The sequence below is a fragment of the Salmo salar genome, chromosome 16, assembly GCF_965601325.2.
Source record: "Salmo salar chromosome 16, fSalSal1, whole genome shotgun sequence".
NCBI lineage: Eukaryota > Metazoa > Chordata > Actinopteri > Salmoniformes > Salmonidae > Salmo > Salmo salar.
This window is the reverse complement of record NC_138306.1, coordinates 78,984,632-79,005,000: the sequence shown is the minus strand read 5'-3', so window position 1 is coordinate 79,005,000 and position 20,369 is coordinate 78,984,632. Positions and strand designations below refer to the sequence as shown.

Sequence of the window (20,369 nt, the reverse complement as noted above, 5' to 3'; positions counted from 1 at the left end):
ATACCTCCCTCTGACATGCTTGCTTTCTTCCTCAGTCTTTCATACCTCCCTCTGACATGCCTGCTTTCTTCCTCAGCCTTTCATACCTCCCTCTGACATGCCTGCTTTCTTCCTCAGCCTTTCATACCTCCCTCTGACATGCCTGCTTTCTTCCTCAGTCTTTCATACCTCCCTCTGACATGCCTGCTTTCTTCCTCAGTCTTTCATACCTCCCTCTGACATGCCTGCTTTCTTCCTCAGTCTTTCATACCTCCCTGTTTTCTTCCTCAGCCTTTTATTCCTCCCTGCTTTCTTCCTCAGTGTTTCATATCTCCCTCTGCACCACAGCACTCCTTTGGATCTGCTTTCTTCCAGCTTGACCTGGTTGTGCATACCAGACCCAACCTGTCTTGGTTTAGCGACCCAACAATGTCAATTTACAAACATGTGCACAGCCAAAACATTATTGGGCAATAACACTTTTGATATATATAAATGGTGTGTGTATTACTATAGGCAATAATGGAGGTCTGTGAGATATTGACAGAGGTTGAACTTGCAGCCAATCAATTAGATGCTTTATACAATCTGTGAGTAACAAACTGGAAATTAACCCTTTAAGAGGCAGCTCAACTGAGTGGCTGACAGCCAAATGTAAATTCAAATAAACATAACTTTTGTTTACCATATTTTATCATGCCATTTAGTAAAATGATCATGTGGTTTTCATTATTGGACTCCTATATATATCCTATATATATTTTTACACAAACATTCAAAGATGGTTAAAAACCAAGACGTGAACATGAGCAAAACTGAACCTGATTAATCACACATTTCCAGTACTAATTGTGTATAAAATGGGATATTACATGACTGTACAATGTTGTTGACCTCTAAAACATCATTTTTGGTATCATAAAATTACTAATATGTTGTTATTTATTAATTTGAGGAACTCATGAAAAATATGCTCTACCAGGTGGTTGTGTTGCCCATTAAAGGAATGCTATTTAGACGAAGCTAGCTATTATGGACAATGGAGAAATATTGTTGTGGGATTTTTTTGTCTGTGCAAATATAAATATATTTTCATATTCATATCAGTATTTACAGTCTGCCTGTTATCTTCAATTTGTTTCACAAATGTTTTCAGGACATGCAATTTTACAGGTATTATGAACATATAAACAGTAAATATGAATGTATATATATTTGAATACTCATTTATTGACACACAAATATATCATATTGTATTCATATTTGATATCAGTCATCATTTATCTTGGCCTGTCTTCCATTATAAGTAACTGAAGCAGACATGACTTTAATTAATGTACCATTTTTCAGATGATTTAAAAAGCATATGTAAAATCGAATACAAAATTAGTTTAACCTAATTGGGCAACTGAACAGGCTGGTTGAGATGTTAGCAATCAAATACAAATGATTTATGACCTATTAAGGTTAAATACACATATTTTTCAGAAGGAAGAAAATGATGTGGCAGTTAAAGGGTTAATGTGTTGACAGATCAGTGTCCAGCTGTGTGTATGATTCCACCTTTTCTCTGCTCTTTCCTCGCCATAGACTGAACCTCCCGGTGTGAAGTGGGATATCAACACTAGAGACAGATTTCAAAGCATCTGCCATCATTTTCTTGACAATTGATGTTTTTGCTGTGAACAGAATGAAAATCTGCAAGCCCTGTGGAGCGAAAGCAAAAACAAAGACATTATCAAGTATTTTCAAGAACACACAAGGACAAACAAAAGGTAGCGTTTCCATAAAGACCAGCTCAATTTATTTATGTTTAGTAGGTGTCTAATTTTCAAATCATGTCTGAATTCTGTGGTACAGTAGTACACTAGTATTTATAGTTTACATTTTAGTCATTTAGCAGACGCTCTTATCCAGAGTGACTTCCAGCAGTGAGTGCATACATTTACTACCTGAGTGGTGGTGAGTACACAGAAGGAGATGTTCAGTATGGTGTCCATGGTCTGATTCTGTGTAATGAGCAACAGATAGCCCAGGATCCAGGAGAGACCGAGCACCACAGCCAGAGAGAAGCTACTGAGGAACTTCTTCTTCATCGATGTGTGTCTTGTACTGGGAAACACAACCAACATACTTAGATTGCTGTAATAGACTGCTGTAATGCTGTGGTATAATAACATTTGACTTCCAATGGGTGAGTTGGTTAGAGCGTGGTGATCACTACATTTGATGATTTGCTTACTAACGACAACGAATAATAATACATTTTATTTATTACAAGCTTTTAATGGAAAGACAATAAAACATTAACAAGCTCATTAGTAGGCATTTAAATCAAGACATCTTAATGAATACAACTTTGTACTTTGTGCCTCCAAAATGCCCCAATTAATGTTACCTAGTTAAATGTGGGTTGGTCTTGCATGTTGTAACTGCAAAATATATCAACATCACCGTGTTGAAGATAAGCATGAACGCCACAGGGATCAGAAACCCCCAAAACATTGGCAGCTTGAAGTCAAAGTTCCCCTTTGGATCGAGGGCAGCAAGCCAGCAACTGAGAGGTCAAATGAATGAGTTAGAGAGTGGGACAATGTGACAGACAAAACAGAACGCCTGTTATTTGAGTAACATGGTATAAAGTAAACAAGAAACCTTTGAATGAAATAGAACATTCTTTTAATAACTTATGTTTGAACTTTTTATATTGCTCTTGGCCAATTATTAGCATGCATTACAAACATGCATACAAACATTGATAGGGATAACCTTTTACAGCGTGAGTTATAAAATGTTATAAAGCAATTGCCCCACTTAAATTTAAATTGTACCTATTATACAGTAACCACTGAAGAGGAAGTAAATTGCAGTACAGCACAGCACAGTACTCAGGTGTAATACTGGTAGTATATTACAGTACAGTAAGGTATAGTATAGAACAGTACAGCACAGTACACAACAGTGCAGTATAATATAGTACAGCATAGTATAGTACAATACAGTACAGAGAAGTAGTACAGTAGTAGTATAGTACAGTATTGACTCACAATTCCTCCTGCCTGTAACCCAGTGGATCATCCACTCTGTAACTAATTCCTAAGGTGAGAGCCACCACAACCGCAGGCAGTCCTAAAGGACAGAAAATGATGTTATTTCCTGGTAGATTTGCATGCAGCCATATACAGAGTATATACAGTATATACAATATACTACACATACATCCTCTAAAGACATAACATCACTATACAAGTTGCTTTTAAGTTCTATTTCAGGCTTATTAGAGCCTGAAAATATCACCTAGCATTAGTTTTGGTTCAAGGAGCCCAGGGCTAATGCCAGCCATAGCTTCTGAAACAACTAAATACTTTATTTTTCTCCATGCTGTCCTACCCCATCCGATGGCCACGGTATAGGCTGTGAAGTCTGACGGGCTGGTGGCCAGGCTGTTTCTGATCATCAGGAAGACATGTGTGGCGTACAGCGTGTTCCAGGTGAACGTCCCCAACAGGGAGTACTGCAGCAGGACCGCCACTGCAGTACAGGGCCCTCTGTCCCGCTCTGTTTGTGTGTCGGACGGGGGGAGAATGTTGTCCTTCTGTATTTCAGGTCTGTCCAGCTGTTTATGAGGGTTGTCCACTCCCAACATGAAGAGCAGGGTGAAGATCAGGAGACACACGCAGACGCTCACTAAGAGGACCGTTGGGTTGGTTTTGCGTGATTTCCTGGGGATAGGTGATAGACAACACTATGTTAGGGAAGTTAGATGTGCAGCTATGAATGTGTTGGTTCTTTAATAGTGGGTTTTATATTGGTTTCACCTATCAAGTCCTGTTGGATCAGACAAAGTGCTTCTTTACACTATTGAGAAGCACTGAATATTTTGAATTGGTTCTGGAACCCTGTAGGATCTTACTGGGTAACGATCTGGAATGTTATTGTATATTTTGTATTGGTTCTGGAACCCTGTAGGATCTTACCTGGTCATGATCTGGAATGTTATTGTATATTTTTAAATGGTTCTGGAACCCTCTAGCATCTTACTGGGTAACGAATCGGAATGTTATTGTATATTTTGAATTGGTTCTGGAACCCTGTAGGATCTTACCTGGTCACGATCTGGAACGTTATTGTTAAACTCAACCCTATGATGGACATGGAGCATCCCAATATGGTGATCCAGTTTAGCACTTCAGCGTATTTAAAATCCCTCCTGAACGACTGTAGAAAAAAATAAAAAGGATATATTTCAACACGAAGTATCTGTCTCAGTCATACTGTATAAAATCATCACCCTCATCTGTCTGGATATGCTGTGGTAAACCATAGGTCAGCGGTTCCAACACTAGGGGTCACGACCCCATGCGAGGTTGCCTGATATGAAAATGGGGTCGCAGGAGTATATCCAAAATCCTGCAACAAAAAAAATATATATATGTAAAAAAATGAGTGTCTTTGTTTCTCAAAATCACTGTCATGTGGATAACCTTAAAAATCAAAATGAAAATTATTCAAATCTAAAACATAAAATTCAACCAGAGAGCGCCCTTAGATCGTGGGAAAAGGCCACACTTGACCGCTGCACTTGAATCATTCCCACTTAAGGTGACCACATTTAAAATAATGCAGGACAACAGGAGGATTTGCGGGACAGTGTAACCTACCCTGTACCTAACTTCAAAATAGGCCAATGCATCATACCTGTCAATCATGAATTATCATTTTTCATGTTTTGCCAGTGAAATGTCCAAACTGTGTCTGATATCCAATTGTTTGATCTCAATCAGATTCATGAGAATATGCATTTAGATCTTCTTGAGTTACTGTTTCATGCACAAATTAGAGCAGATGGTGTCTGAAGTTTGCCAATGAACATCTGAATGATTCAGAGGACAACTGGGTGAAAGTGTTGTAGTCAGATGAGACCAAAATGGAGCTCTTTGGCATCAACTCAACTCGCCGTGTTTGAAGGAGGAGGAATGCTGCCTATGACCCCAAGAACATCATCCCCACCGTCAAACATGGAGGTGGAAACATTATGCTTTGGGGGTGTTTTTCAGCTAAGGGGACAGGACAACTTCACCGCATCAAAGGGACGATGGATGGGGCCATGTACCGTCAAATCTTGGGTGAGAACCTCCTTCCCTCAGCCAGGGCATTGAAAATGGGTCGTGGATGGGTGTTCCAGCATGACAATGTCCCAAAACACATGGCCAAGGCAACAAAGGAGTGGCTCAAGAAGAAGCACATTAAGGTCCTGGAGTTGCCTAGCCAGTCTCCAGACCTTAATCCCATAGAAAATCTGTGGAGGGAGCTGAAGGTTCGAGTTGCCAAACGTCAGCCTCAAAACCTTAATGACTTGGAGAAGATCTGCAAAGAGGAGTGGGACAAAATCCCTCCTGAGATGTGTGCAAACCTGGTGGCCAACTACAAGAAACGTCTGACCTCTGTGACTGCCAACAAGGGTTTTGCCACCAAGTACTACGTCATGTTTTGCAGAGGGGTCAAATACTTATTTCCCTCATTAAAATGCAAATCAATTTATAACATTTTGGGATTTTTTTGTTGTTATTCTGTCTCTCACTGTTCAAATAAACCTACCATTAAAATTACAGACTGATAATTTCTTTGTAAGTGGGCAAACGTACAAAGTCAGCAAAAAGCAAATACTTTTTCCCTCACTGTAGGTGTTCCTTTTGTCCAGGTGGGAAAGGGCTGTGTGGAGTGCGAATGAGATTGTGTCATCTGTGGATCTGTTGGGGTGGTATGCAAATTAGAGTGGGTCTAGGGTTTCCAGCATGATGGTGTTGATGTGAGCCATGACCAGCCTTTCAAAGCACTTCATGGCTACCAACATGAGTGCTACGATAGTAGAGGGACACATCCGAGGTGAGGATTTACAGATGTACCCCCGTGAACAACTGTGTCACGGCTGGGGTCCGCCCCTATATATAGACCCCATGGCTGTGACACACGTTCTCATTCATTTTCTCGGCGGATGTCCATATCATTTGAGGTATAAACTTTATGAAGTTAGCTTGGTAAGTCACTGGTTAGCGTGCTGCAATATCTTGCGTTGAAGTATACTCACTGTCTGTTTGCAGCCTGGAGCAGCTGTGGCCAGCCTCTCCTCTCAAGTGCTCCACTTTCTGCACGCGGTTGATCAGTATCTTCCGCCCATGGTTTGTCGTACTTGTGTTTCGTTAGCGTTACACTACGACTCTGTGTGCATCCATTAGTATGGTGGCTCTTGCTGCCAAAAACTGTAATTTACCTTACACAACTTGTCGACTGGCTTGTTCTATGTGTGTGTTGTGAATTGCTTTAACACGCTGCTCCAACACCTGCAGTCTCGCTTGGTTGAGGGCTTGGCAGCCTCTACACTGAGAGGATATTTGGCTGCTATATCTGTCTGCCATGTGGGGTGGATGGACAGGCCAGTGGGGTGCCATCCCTTGGTCTCCAGGTTTATGAAGGGGGTTTGTCGCCTGCGTCTAGCTAGGACCCGCTCAATGGCGAGCTGGGATCTGGATGTGGTCTTGGCAGCTTTAGCAAAGCCGCCTTTCAAACCGTTGGAGTTTTCATCCCTGAAACACCTCTCTATGAAGGTGGCTTTCTTGGTAGCTATTACTTCCATGAAGAGGGTGGGTGAGCACCATACTCTTTCAGTAAGTTCTGATTGCTACCGGATGGACCCCGATGGGAGGAGTATATCTCTCCGCCCCAACCCTTCATTCCTCCCGAAGGTTCTGTCAGACAGGCATATGAACATCCCATTTATACTGACTGCTTACCACCCCCTGGCAGTGAGGGGGAAGTCTGGGCCTCCCTCCGGGCATGCTGTGCCCTGTGAGGGCACTGGCTGCCTATGTGGAGCGGACACGGTCAGTGAGAACAACAGACCAGCTCTTTGTCTGCTATGGTGAGAGAGTCCTGAGGGCTGGGTTATCAAAGCAGAGGCTCTCTCACTGGATCGTGGACACGATTAAGACAGCATACCGCCTGGCTGGCAGGCCAGTGCTGGGATCTATGGGGGCACATTCAACACGAGGTGTGGCTGTGCCCTGGGCTCTACTGAGAGCCGACTGGCACAGCCCCACGCTGATATCTGTGCTGCGGCCAGCTAGGCTTCCTCTTGCTCCTTTGCTAGGTACTATCGGATAAATGTGGCACCTCCCTCTGCGGTTGGTTCAGTGGCCCTGGGCGTCGCTGGGACCCCTTCCTCATTGACGGACCCTGCATCTCGGTCCCGTGCTGGGACTTCGCCGCTGGCTGGCCAGGTCCCTCTGGGTCCCTCTGGTCCCGTGGTTTCATATGTAACCTTTGATGTTTGATGTGGGAATTGAGAGTCATCATACCCCAGAAATACAAACATCAGCTTTTGCAGCGACTACATGAAAGGCATGTTGTAATTGTCAAAATGAATCTGCTCGCGAGGAGCCACTTCTGGTGGCCCCGGCTGGATAAACAGATAGAAAACATGGCAAAGAACTGTAGCGGATGTTTGGAAACTCTCACGGTTGTCGTAAGGAGAAGCAGACCAAAGTGCAGCGTGTGTGTCGTTCCACATTTTATTTACACTGTGAAACTATGCAATACATAAATAAACTGAATTGACAAAAACAACAAACCGTGACGCAGAGGTGAAACATACACTACTCAAAAACAATCTCCCACAAACCCAGGTGGGACAAACACCAACTTAAATATGATCTCCAATTAGAGACAACGATGACGGTGCCTCTAATTGGAGATCATCTCAAACAAAGCCCAACATAGAAATACAAAAACTAGAACAATTCAACATAGAAATACAAAACTAGAACATAACAACATAGAAAAACTAAACTAGAACACCCCCCGTCATGCCCTGACCTACTCTACCATAGAAAATAACAGCTTACCATTGTCAGGACGTGACAGTACCCCCGTCCCAAAGGTGCAGACTCCGAATGCAACTAAAAAACAAAAACAAAAACAAAAGGCAGGGTAGGGAGGGTAACAAGTGTCTATGGTGGCTCTGGTACAGTACACAGAACCTTATCATCCAGCGAATCCTCCAGTAGAGGAGGCGCCTCTGGTTTGGGGCGTAACCCCCGCTCCGCCCGCTGATCCCTCCGCTTTTGCATCACCGGACCGTGGATCATCGCCGGAGGTTCTGGACTGCAGACCGCCGCTGAAGACTCCGGACTGCAGACCGTCGCTGAAGGCTCCGGACTGCAGGCCGTCTCAGGAGGCTCCGGACTGTAGGCCGTCGCCGGACGCTCTGGACTGGGAACTGTCGCCAGAAGCTCTGGACTGGGAACTGTCGCCAGAAGCTCTGGACTGGGAACTGTCGCCGGAAGCTCTGGACTGGGAACTGTCGCCGGAAGCTCTGGACTGGGAACTGTCGCCGGAAGCTCTGGACTGGGAATGCGCACTGGAGGCCTGATGCGTGGGGCTGGCATAGGTGGCACCAGACTAGTAACACGCACCTCAGGGCAAGTGCGGGGAGCAGGAACAGGACACCCCGGACTGGGCAGGCGCACTGGAGGCCTGATGCGTGGGGCTGGCATTGGTGGCGCCAGACTGGTAACACACACCTCAGGGCAAGTGCGGGGAGCAGGAACAGGGTGTACCAGGCTGGATAGACTCACTGGAGGCCGGGTACGTGGGGCAGGCACAGGATATACTGGACCGTGGAGGCGCTCAGTTGGCTCAGGTCTCCACCCTGACTCTGCCAATCTCCCCATGTGCCCCCCCAAAAAAATGTTTTGGGGCTGCCTCTCGTGCTTCCGTTGTTGCCGTGACTGTTCCTCGTAATGTTGCCGTTCCTCCCTCGCTGTCTCAACCTGCTTCCATGAAAGGGTCTTGTCCCCTGCCATTACCTCCTCCCAGGTCCAGGACGTCCTCCATTCTTTCCTCTCCCGGGCCCAGGATCCCTGCTCCTCCTGGGCACGCTGCTTGGTCCTTTTGTGGTGGGAGATTTAGTCAGAGTTGTCGTAAGGAGAAGCGGACCAAAGTGCAGCGTGTATGTCGTTCCACATTTTATTTACACTGTGAAACTATGCAATACATAAATAAACTGAATTGACAAAAACAACAAACCGTGACGCAGAGGTGAAACATACACTACTCAAAAACAATCTCCCACAAACCCAGGTGGGACAAACACCAACTTAAATATGACCTCCAATTAGAGACAATGATGACCAGCTGCCTCTAATTGGAGATCATCTCAAACAAAGCCCAACATAGAAATACAAAAACTAGAACAACCCAACATAGAAATACAAAACTAGAACATAACAACATAGAAAAACTAAACTAGAAAACCCCCCTGTCATGCCCTGACCTACTCTACCATAGAAAATAACAGCTTACCATGGTCAGGACGTGACAGAAACCCTTCACATGCCTGCACCTGCCCCAGTCCACTTATGGGAATAGCCCATTGCAGAGAATTTATGTAGACGCCGGCCCCTTTGAAAAGCACATGTTTCTGGTTATAGTTGATGCCAATTCCAAATGGACAGAGGTGTTTTGCACTGACTCCTCCACCTCAGCTCAGACTATAGTGTCTCAGAACAACTTTTACACGCTTCGGATTGGCTCTGCAGCTGGTAAGCGACAAAGCGCATGCTTTTGTAAGTGATGAGTTTTCAAGATTCATGTCGGTCGGGAGCGCCATCTCCGAACAGTACAGGAAGTGATGGTGTGAGATTACAGAAGGGGATGGAAATGGACAAGAGGGACCGTACACGCACAAACAGGATCCAGAACTTACCAGGTTCAAGTGAGCCCAGACATAATTTGGAGGCGTCACATTAACCAAATGCATTCCACGGAAAACAGCACAACAATCGAGAGAGAACAGGCACAGAGAGCTCCTGGGAGAGACACACAGGGAACTGTAGAGGACGGTGGGGCAGTAAAGAGACCCCAGGCTGAAAGAAGGGAACGTGTGGATGAAGGTGCTGCTATAGCAGAAACTATTATGGACCAAGCACACACTGAGGATGTGCAGGAGCCTCCAGACAATCCAAGGCACTACCCAGAACGAAGACACCAGACAGACTGGACTTAAAAACAAACAAACAAACACAAACAAAAATGAGCTGTTCAAGTTCAAATCAAAAGATGCAAAATAACTACATCAAGTTCTGGGAAATGTTTCAGTTGTGGTTTGGTAGAAGTAACTCGGATTGTATAAGGGAAGGAATGGCATGTTCTGCTAATTACTGATGTCTCCTTTAAGAACGGAGCACCGTACTTGTACTAACTATCTTTAGCAAATGTGAAGCCCCAGTTCACTTCCTTGTATTGGAGACTTTCTTATTATATCCATTAGTAATAAGAGCTAAGACACTACTAAATGGTTGGGTCACGAGAATCTTCAGATATCAAAATGGGGTCATGTTTCAAAAAAGTCTAGGAACCCCTCCATAGGTCAGAGTGTGGTCAGTTAAAGGGAGATGAAGGCAGCTAGCTACTCACCATCAGCACAGCGAAGTTAGTGGTGTGATTACAGAAACATCGCAGGCCGTCTTCTGAGTGGTTGACTTTGGAGCAGCCATAGGTGCTCCAGTCTTTCAACGTGTAGTTCCATGACACGCAGGCAAAGTCATAGAGGGAGGCGTTGTGGACAGCCTGAGAAGTGAGAACAGAAACAAACTCACTGTAAATCCTTCAGCAAAAGACGTGCATTCACATTACTCATATATTTTTTTTTAAATCTAAGTCAATTGTGAAGTTTAACAGGTTTAAGTAAATGTCAGAAAGAAGAAATACCAATTATGATAGATTGTATTATGTACAACAGCATCAATGGAGAACTTCGATCAGGGGTGTCAAACATGTGACTTAGATAATGAATAACTTCCCAATACGTTTCCCAGAGAATTTGTACCACTATGTGTTTACTGATTCCAAGATAAATCTTACTGTGGGCTTGAAGAGCATCTCAACATGTAACCCAGACACTTGTCCCAGGTTAGCAGAGATGACCCTTCTGCTGGTCCCTGAAGAAGCTCTGAAAGCCCTGGACCTGAAGAACCGGTCGTTTTGGTAGAGCACAAAACCAATGGAGTAGTTTGTGTTTTTACTATGTAAAACTGAGTGGAGTGAGAAAGAGGGGAGAGAGAGAGGGAGAAAGAGAGATTGTTGTTCATATCAGGACTTCATATACATGAGTAGCTTGACCTTGCCTTGAGGGCTTATTTCGATAGTGACTCTAAATCTAAACGTTTGGAGACCACAAACAGCAGTTAAGCTCTCTCGGTGAAAGCGGTACAAGGAAATTGAAGCTTGAGTTTATACACTATGTTTGCATACCAACATTGACTCACCTGGTGGGAATTTTATGACAATCTGGACATCGGTCGCACCTCCTTTGTCAGCTATCAGTTCAGAGGTGTTGGTGTTGAGATGAATTCTGTTGGCCACAAAATTACCAGATCTTCCTGGAGAAGGAGAATAAATTGATTTAGCAATTTAAAGCAGAACAATATAGTGTTACTTCTGTATCACAGGAGGTGGGTGGCACATTCATTTGGGAGGACGGGCTCATGGAAACGGCTGAAGCAGAATAAGTGGAATTGTATCAAATACATCAATGTGATTTATGCCATTCCATTCGCTCCGTTCCAGCCATTATTATGAGCCATCTTCAGCAGCCTCCACAGTTCTGTAGTACAACAAATCAAATCCATACCAAACCTTATTGACCATCAGAGGAGAAACATATGAAAAATGAGAAGTTTTACCCAGTCTGTCAACACAGATATGAACTATAACTTTAAATGCCAGTATGTAGGTTCACTAGCAGTCCCACCCACCAGTCAGAGCAGTAAACTGGATCCCTACTGAGTCACTTAGTACTTGGACAGACTGGACTACCAGGTTGGGCTGAACCACCAACGACACATTACTGTGCTGGTCCAGGGAAAACTTCTCCAGGGTCTCTGTGAGGCTGGGAGAGAAACATAAAAACATTAGTTTACATGCACCATGCAGACACGCACAGAGGCACACGTACACACATATACTCAAACATATATAGAAACACAAATACACACACCTCTGGACAGCGTCTCTCTCCTGTGTACTCTCCTCACTGGCATTCAGCAGCTGACTGATGGTAGTTACAGCTGCCACTGCGATGTCCTGCAACATAATCAAAACCAGGGGATGACCCTCAAGTGTTCAAATCACTGCAGTAACAACCTCACGTTTCTCTCCAGAACATGTCATAGTTCACGACTTGATTTCAAAACATCTAATACCTCTGTGATATTTGCAGACTGAAGCAGTGTGTTAGCTATCTGAGCTGCTGTGGTGATGTTGTCAGCTGACAGCTGCTCTGGTTGGGAGGTCAGGATCTGAGTACTGAAGGCTAACTTTAGTAAATCACCTGGACTGCTGGAGATCTGAATAGGGAGAGAGAAGGATTTATATTTTAGTATTGTTTTTCAACAGAACATTGTATAAGTTGCAGCAACATGCTGAACTGTGAGTACATTTGGATATTAAATTGCCAGTACTAACTAAACTCAGCAAAAAAGAAACATCCTCTCACTGTCAACTGCGTTTATTTTCAGTAAACTTAACATGTGTAAATATTTGTATGAACATAACAAGATTCAACAACTGAGACATAAACTGAACAAGTTCCACAGACATGTGACTAACAGAAATTGAATAATGTTTCCCTGGACAAAGGGGGGTTCAAAATCAAAAGTAACAGTCAGTATCTGGTGTGGCCATCAGCTGCATTAAGTACTGCAGTGCATCTCCTCCTCATGGACTGCACGAGATTTGCCAGTTCTTGCTGTGAGATGTTACCCCACTCTTCCACCAAGGCACCTGCAAGTTCCCGGACATTTCTGGGGGGAATGGCCCTAGCCCTCACCCTCCAAACTAACAGGTCCCAGACGTGCTCAATGGGATTGAGATCCGGGCTCTTCGCTGGCCATGGCAGAACACTGACATTCCTGTCTTGCAGGAAATCATGCACAGAATGAGCAGTATGGCTGGTGGCATTGTCATGTTGGAGGGTCATGTCAGGATGAGACTGCAGGAAGGGTACCACATGAGGGAGGAGGATGTCTTCCCTGTAACACACAGCATTGAGATTGCCTGCAATGACAACAAGCTCAGTCCGATGATGCTGTGACACACCGCCCCAGACCATGACAGACCCTCCACCTCCAAATCGATCCCACTCCAGAGTACAGGCCTCTGTGTAACGCTCATTCCTTCTACGATAAACGCGAATCCGACCATCACCCCTGGTGAGACAAAACCGCGACTCGTCAGTGAAGAGCACTTTTTGCCAGTCCTGTCTGGTCCAGCGACGGTGGGTTTGTGCCCATAGGCGATGTTGTTGCCGGTGATGCCTTACAACAGGCCTACAAGCCCTCAGTCCAGCCTCTCTCAGCCTATTGCGGACAGTCTGAGCACTGATGGAGGAATTGTGCGTTCCTGGTGTAACTTGGGCAGTTGTTGTTGCCATCCTGTACCTGTCCCGCAGGTGTGATGTTTGGATATACCGATCCTGTGCAGGTGTTGTTACACGTGGTCTGCCACTGCGAGGACGATCAGCTGTCCGCCCTGTCTCCCTGTAGCGCTGTCTTAGGTGTCTCACATTACGGACATTGCAATTTATTGCCCTGGCCACATCTGCAGTCCTCATGCCTCCTTGCAGCATGCCTAAGGCACATTCATGCAGATGAGCAGGGACCCTGGGCATCTTTCTTTTGGTGTTTTTCAGAGTCAGTAGAAAGGCCTCTTTAGTGTCCTAAGTTTTCATAACGGTGACCTTAATTGCCTACCGTCTGTAAGCTGTTAGTGTCTTAACGACTGTTCCACAGGTGCATGTTCATGAATTGTTTATGGTTCATTGAACAAGCATGGGAAACAGTGTTTAAACCCTTTACAATGAAGATCTGTGAAGTTATTTGGATTTTTACAAATTATCTTTGGAAGACAGGATCCTGAAAAAGGGACGTTTCTTTTTTCGCTGAGTTTATGTGGCTCAGTTGGTAGAGAATGGCACTTGCAACGCCAGGGTTGTGGGTTCAATTCCCACAGGGGACAAGTATGAAAATATATGCACTCACTACTGTAAGTCACTCTGGATAAGAGTGTCTACTAAATGTAAAAATAAAATGTTACGTAAAACACAAGAAATAAAAAAAGAATGTTCCTCATCACCTGTTAAACAGAATACATGAGCTGAAGGTAAAAGCCTGTTGTTACTGATCTTCAAACTGTAAGATCCACTCCTCATAATGATGACTGTAACTGATACAAAGAAAGAAGAATGCTAAATCGAGACTTGAATCAGGATAATAAAAAATATGCATATTGGCCTACATTTCCTTGAATGTCACTGAGGGTTAATTCGCACTGCAGCTCGTGAGGAGGTCCAAACATCGGAGATCCAGTGTCATTCAAACATCTTGCTGAGGCTTTTGATAAACCAGCTGGAGGAACCAAGATAAAAAGATACTCAAGGTTTTGTGTTACCTAATACAACATTAATTAGGACTGTAACATTTTTGTCATTTTAGGTGAATAAAAGTACCATACCACTGGTTGTCTTCTCATCACATAACTCTTCTGAATAAGCAGACCAGCCAACCGTTGTTCTTGGGAAGAAAAAATCACCAATGATGGTGGAATTGCAGAAATTCCCTATCGAAGTAAAATACATTTCAACATGGACCAAATGTATGACCGCAAACATGAAATATAGATTCTGAATGTGAGATCCAAGGAATAGTGTTGTGGACTGTGAATGTGAGATCCAGGGTTGGGAATAGTATTGTAGTGGTGTGTACTGTGAATGTGAGATCCAGGGTTAGGTATAAAAGTGTACTGGTGTGTACTGTGAATGTGAGATCCAGGGTTAGGAGTAGTAGTGTAGTGGTGTGTACTGTGAATGTGAGATCCAGGGTTAGGTATAGTAATGTAGTGGTGTGTACTGTGAATGTGAGATTCAGGGTTAGGAGTAATATTGTGGCATTGTGGAGTGGAGTCTGAATGGTAGATCCAGGGTTAGGTATAGTAGTGTAGTATTGTGGAGGAGTCTGAATGGTAGATCCAGGGTTAGGTATAGTAGTGTAGTATTGTGGAGGAGTCTGAATGGTAGATCCAGGGTTAGGTATAGTAGTGTAGTATTGTGGAGGAGTCTGAATGGTAGATCCAGGGTTAGGTATAGTAGTGTAGTATTGTGGAGGAGTCTGAATGGTTGATCAAGGGTTAGGTATAGTAGTGTAGTATTGTGGAGGAGTCTGAATGGTAGATCCAGGGTTAGGTATAGTAGTGTAGTATTGTGGAGGAGTCTGAATGGTAGATCCAGGGTTAGGTATAGTAGTGTAGTATTGTGGAGGAGTCTGAATGGTAGATCAAGGGTTAGGTATAGTAGTGTAGTATTGTGGAGGAGTCGGAATGGTAGATCCAGGGTTAGGTATAGTAGTGTAGTATTGTGGAGGAGTCTGAATGGTAGATCCAGGGTTAGGTATAGTAGTGTAGTATTGTGGAGGAGTCTGAATGGTAGATCCAGGGTTAGGTATAGTAGTGTAGTATTGTGGAGGAGTCTGAATGGTAGATCCAGGGTTAGGTATAGTAGTGTAGTATTGTGGAGGAGTCTGAATGGTAGATCCAGGGTTAAGTATAGTGGTGTAGTATTGTGGAGGAGTCTGAATGGTAGATCCAGGGTTAAGTATAGTGTAAGTGAGTGTTTATGTACCCTCTGAACAGGTCTCTCCAGTCCACTCATCAGGACAGATACAGTCTCCACTCTGCAGCTCACCACCGTTGATACAGTCCAGAGGAGGGATTGTGGTGGTAGAGGTGGTGGTGGAGATGGTGGTAGTGGTAGAGGTGGTAGGAGAGGTGGTGGTGGTGGTAGAGGTGGAGGTGGTGGTGGTAGACGTGGTGGTAGAGATGGTAGGAGACGTGGTGGTGATGTTAGAGATGGTAGGAGATGTGGTGGGGGTGTTATAGATGGTAGGAGACGTGGTGGTGGTGTTAGAGATGGTAGGAGACGTGGTGGTGATGTTAGAGATGGTAGGAGACGTGGTGGTGATGTTAGAGATGGTAGGAGACGTGGTGGTGATGTTAGAGATGGTAGGAGACGTGGTGGTGGTGTTAGAGATGGTAGGAGACGTGGTGGTGGTGTTAGAGATGGTAGGAGAAGTGGTGGTGGTGTTAGAGATGGTAGGAGATGTGGTGGTGGTGGTGTTAGAGATAGTAGGAACGGTGTTGGTAGAGGTGTTGGTAGAGGTTGTGGAAAAGGTAGTGGTGGTGGTGTTGGTAAAGGTGGTGGGGAGACTGATACTGGTGATAGGGATAGAGGTAGGGTAACCAGTAGTTGGAAGACCAATAGTATTTATGTAACCAGTAGCTGGAGGATCAGTAGTAGTTAGGTAACCAGTAGTTGGATGACCAGTAGTAGCTCCAGTGTATTCAGTAGTTGGAGTGTCGGTAGTTGGAGTGTCAGTAGTTGGAGTGTCAATAGTTAGACTGTCGGTTTGAGTGTCGGTTGTTGGACTGTCAGTTTGAGTGTCGGTAGTTGGAGTGTCGGTAGTTCGATTATCAGTAGTTGGCGTGTCGGTAGTTGGACTGTCGGTAGTTGGAGTGTCAGTAGTTAGATTATCAATAGTTGGCGTGTCGGTAGTTGGACTGTCGGTAGTTGGAGTGTCAGTAGTTAGATTATCAGTAGTTGGCGTGTCGGTAGTTGGGCTGTTGGTAGTTGGACTGTCGGTAGTTGGAGTGTCAGTAGTTAGAGTTTCAGTAGTTGCAGTAGTTGGAAGGTCAGTAGTTGGCATATCAGTAGTTGGAATGTCATTAGTTGGAGGGGCACTAGCTGGAGAATCAGTCTTTAAAGGGGCAGTAGTAGTTGGGGTAGTTATGTCAATGGTGGTTGGAATGGCAGAGGATGTGGTGAGATCCCCCTGTGGAAAAGAGACTTTAAAAAAGATAATTAACTCTGTAAACCACATAAACAAGGATACATAGTGTCAGTTCCTATAATCATAGGAGATGATCCATGCTGTTCCAGTTTCATTGTGTCTGCATCAGAGTAGAAAGGTTTTCTACTGTACTTTGTACTGTACTGCCAATGTCACGTTCTGACCAGTAAAGGGGTTATTTGTTATTAAAGTTTGGTCAGGACGTGGCAGGGGGTGTTTGTTTTATGTGGTTCGGGGTTTGTTGGGTTATGTTATTATGTAAGATGGGTGTTTGTTTAGAGTGTTCCAGGGCTTTTGGGCTATGTTCTTGTTAGTTTATTTCTATGTTAGTTCTAGTCTTTCTATGTCTATATTTAGTTAATGGGGTTGACCTTCAATTGGAAGCAGCTGCTCCTCGTTGCTTCTAATTGAAGGTCTTATTTAAGAGGGGTGATTTTTCTATGGGATTTGTGGGTAGTTGTCTCCTGTTTAGTGTCTGAGCACATGATAGGACTGTTAGTGTCGTTCGTTTGTTTTGTATACATGATTTTGTTTGTTTTTTCCTTCTTCACATTAAAAAGAAGATGAGTATACACGTTCCCGCTGCGTTTTGGTCTGATCCTTACGACACCCGTTACAGCCAATAAATGGTTGACAGTTGATAGCAAAGGCTACTCTGTTATCAACTGTATCTGAGACCTGACAGTAGTCTATTCACAGTATGTAAAAAATGTCTTAACAGTAAATCGAACGTGTTTGGATAAAAATAAGGTCTGAAACAGTGTCTTCATTGATGCTATTGTATCCCTCACAGCAAACAGACAAAACATAAATAAATCATTGCCTATAAATCAAACTTTAAAATTAAATAAACCAAACTGTAAAAACAGTAAGGTTATATATGGGTAATAATCAATTGATAAGTTAAATGCATCATACATTTTTGCACATCTGAATTGAAAGCAATTTTCCAACATAATTCTCAATCACAGAAGACTCTTAACACGAGCATCATACACTGAGTATACCAAACATTAGGAACACCTTCCTGATATTGAGTTGCACACCCCACACACTTTCACCCTCAGAACAGCCTAAATTCGTCAGGGCATGGACTCTACAAGGTGTCGAAAGGGATGCTGGCCCATGTTGACTCCAATGCTTCCCACAGCTATGTCAAGTTGGCTGGATGTCCTTTGGGTGGTGAACCATTATTGATACACACAGGGAACTGTTGAGCATGAAAAACCCAGCAGCGTTGCAGTTCTTGAACAAAAACAGTGGGCCTGGCACCTATTCCCATACCCCATTCAAAGGCACTGAAATAATTTGTCTTGCCCATTCACCCTCTGAATGGCACACATACACAATCCATGTCTCAATTGTCCCAAGGCTTAAAAATCATTCTTTAAACTGTCTCCCCCCTTCATCTATATTGATTGAAGTAAATTTAACAAGTGACATTAATAAAGCATCATAGCTTTCACCTGGATTCACTTAAATCTTAAATCACCCTGAATGAATCAAATATAGAGCAAGTCTTACCTGTAGCAAAGACAACCATAATCCATAGCTCCTTCATCTCTGCTGTTTACAGGCATGCAGTGTCAGCAGACTACACATTATTAGGACGTCTGTTGGTCTAATGCTGTGCTGCTCTCCACCTACTACAGAGACTGCAGTAACGTTCAGGTACCAGTTAATGATTTACTATTGAAATTAAGGGGGAAGTACTGTACATTGGCTCCAGCACAACCTACATTGTCAACAGGATCAGTAAAGGCACACACAAATAAATCAGCTATGTGACAGCATGAATAAAATGGACCAGTCAACCAATAGCATTACCCTTCTCTATGCAAAACATTCTTGGTTGCACCTGGTAAGGTACAGTATAGCTCATGTTTTGGTAAACATAACTTTTTTCCACTAGAGCAGGTGTAATTAGATCTCCTGATTCGAGGGCTAGAATAAAACAAAGTCATGTAAGTGTCTTGGAGGTCTGGATTAGAATGTGAGGCCACTAGAGGGTGGACTTCTCTAGAACAGGGTTTCCCAAACTCAGTCCTGGGGCCCTCCTGGAGCATGTTTTGTTTTTGACCCTAGCACTACACAGTTAATTAAAATAACTCAAGATTTGATTATTTGAATCAACAACATTGAAATGACTTAAACCCTATCGAAACTGTGTTGAAATGATAATGGACCTACATGTATAGTCTCTGCACTCTGTCCAGCTTGATAAAAGTCAAACCAAACCTAGACAGTCAGGGAGACTGGAATATTCCAAAATCGATGGATAAAGGACTAGTTTGAGCAAATGTTGACTGTGAGGAAGTATCTAAATGCGGGTCATCGCTGTTGGGTCACCTGACAGGTACTCGCCACCCTGAGTATTCTGGGAGCTGGATGGCACTGTAATCGCTACTCCTTCTTCCTCCTTCAAGGAATCACCTTTATCCACCAAATACATTTGCATGTACAGGAATTTGACTCTGTGAAATGGTGCTGCCACAATAAACAGAATATACAGACAAACAATAAACAAACAGATTATATATGGACAATATATATCTACATATACACACAGTACCAGTCAAATAAACATATATACTGTATATAGACACATCATTAATTTATCCTATAGACCAGGCTAAAAAACTACAAACTACACTATGAAGAACAGGCTAAAAATGACAGACTACACAATAACTACCAGGCTAAAAACTACAGACTACACAATAACTACCAGGCTAAAAACTACAGACTACACAATAACTACCAGGCTAAAAACTACAGACTACACTATAAACACCAGGATAAAAACTACAGACTACACTATAAACACCAGGATAAAAACTACAGACTACACTATAAACACCAGGATAAAAACTACAGACATACACTATAAACACCAGGATAAAAACTACAGACTACACTATAAACACCAGGATAAAAACTACAGACTACACTATAAACACCAGGATAAAAACTACAGACTACACTATAAACACCAGGATAAAAACTACAGACTACACTATAAACTAAGACGAAGGAGATGATTGTGGACTACAGGAAAAGGAGGACCTGAGCACGCCCCCATTCTCATCAAACGGGCTGTAGTGGGGCAGGTTTAGAGCTTCAAGTTCCTTGGTGTCCACATCAACAACATTTATTTTACATTTTAGACATTTAGCAGACGCTCTTATCCAGAGCGACTTACAGTAGTGAATGCATACATATCATACTTTTTAAAATCTTTTTTCTCCGGTACTGGTCCACCGTGGGAATTGAACCCACAACCCTGGCGTTGCAAACACCATGCTCTACCAACTGAGCCACACGGGACTAACAACAAACTACCGGTAGAATGGTCCAAACACACCAAGACAGTCGCGAAGAGGGCACGACAATGCCTATTCCCCCTCAGGAAACTAAAAAGATTTGGCATGGGTC

General features: G+C 43.5%; 1 protein-coding gene across 3 annotated transcripts; it reads right to left on the bottom strand.

Moving 5' to 3' along the window:
• Positions 1-1,189: 1,189 nt before the first annotated feature.
• LOC106574767 (adhesion G-protein coupled receptor G7) lies at positions 1,190-18,719 on the bottom strand. 3 transcript variants are annotated; one of them, XM_045697969.2, is made up of 17 exons: positions 18,459-18,719; positions 15,710-16,930; positions 14,548-14,652; positions 14,332-14,441; positions 12,240-12,383; positions 12,035-12,120; positions 11,793-11,926; positions 11,304-11,417; positions 10,900-11,069; positions 10,453-10,605; positions 7,881-7,934; positions 4,085-4,197; positions 3,370-3,701; positions 3,027-3,108; positions 2,378-2,536; positions 1,932-2,091; positions 1,190-1,686 (listed from the first exon to the last, which is right to left on the bottom strand). In XM_045697969.2, the coding sequence occupies exons 1-17, from the start codon at positions 18,493-18,495 to the stop codon at positions 1,498-1,500; spliced, it is 3,363 nt and encodes a 1,120-aa protein (XP_045553925.1). In that variant the 5' UTR covers positions 18,496-18,719; the 3' UTR covers positions 1,190-1,497. The 3 variants fall into 3 exon arrangements, with proteins under 3 accessions (XP_045553925.1, XP_045553927.1, XP_045553926.1); XM_045697971.2 differs by having other exon boundaries at positions 15,710-16,916; positions 18,459-18,718; XM_045697970.2 differs by lacking the exon at positions 7,881-7,934 and having other exon boundaries at positions 18,459-18,717.
• Positions 18,720-20,369: the final 1,650 nt, after the last annotated feature.

What these genes read in the sequence shown, in the direction of transcription:
- LOC106574767 (XM_045697969.2), bottom strand. Translation starts at nt 18,495, where the DNA reads ATGAAGGAGCTATGGATTATGGTTGTCTTTGCTACAG. An exon ending in TGGAGAGACCTGTTCAGAGG is followed by an intron (nt 14,653 to 15,709) that starts GTACATAAACAC and finishes TTACTTCGATAG; the next exon opens with GGAATTTCTGCAATTCCACC. An exon ending in GAGAGAGACGCTGTCCAGAG is followed by an intron (nt 11,927 to 12,034) that starts GTGTGTGTATTT and finishes TTTCTCTCCCAG; the next exon opens with CCTCACAGAGACCCTGGAGA.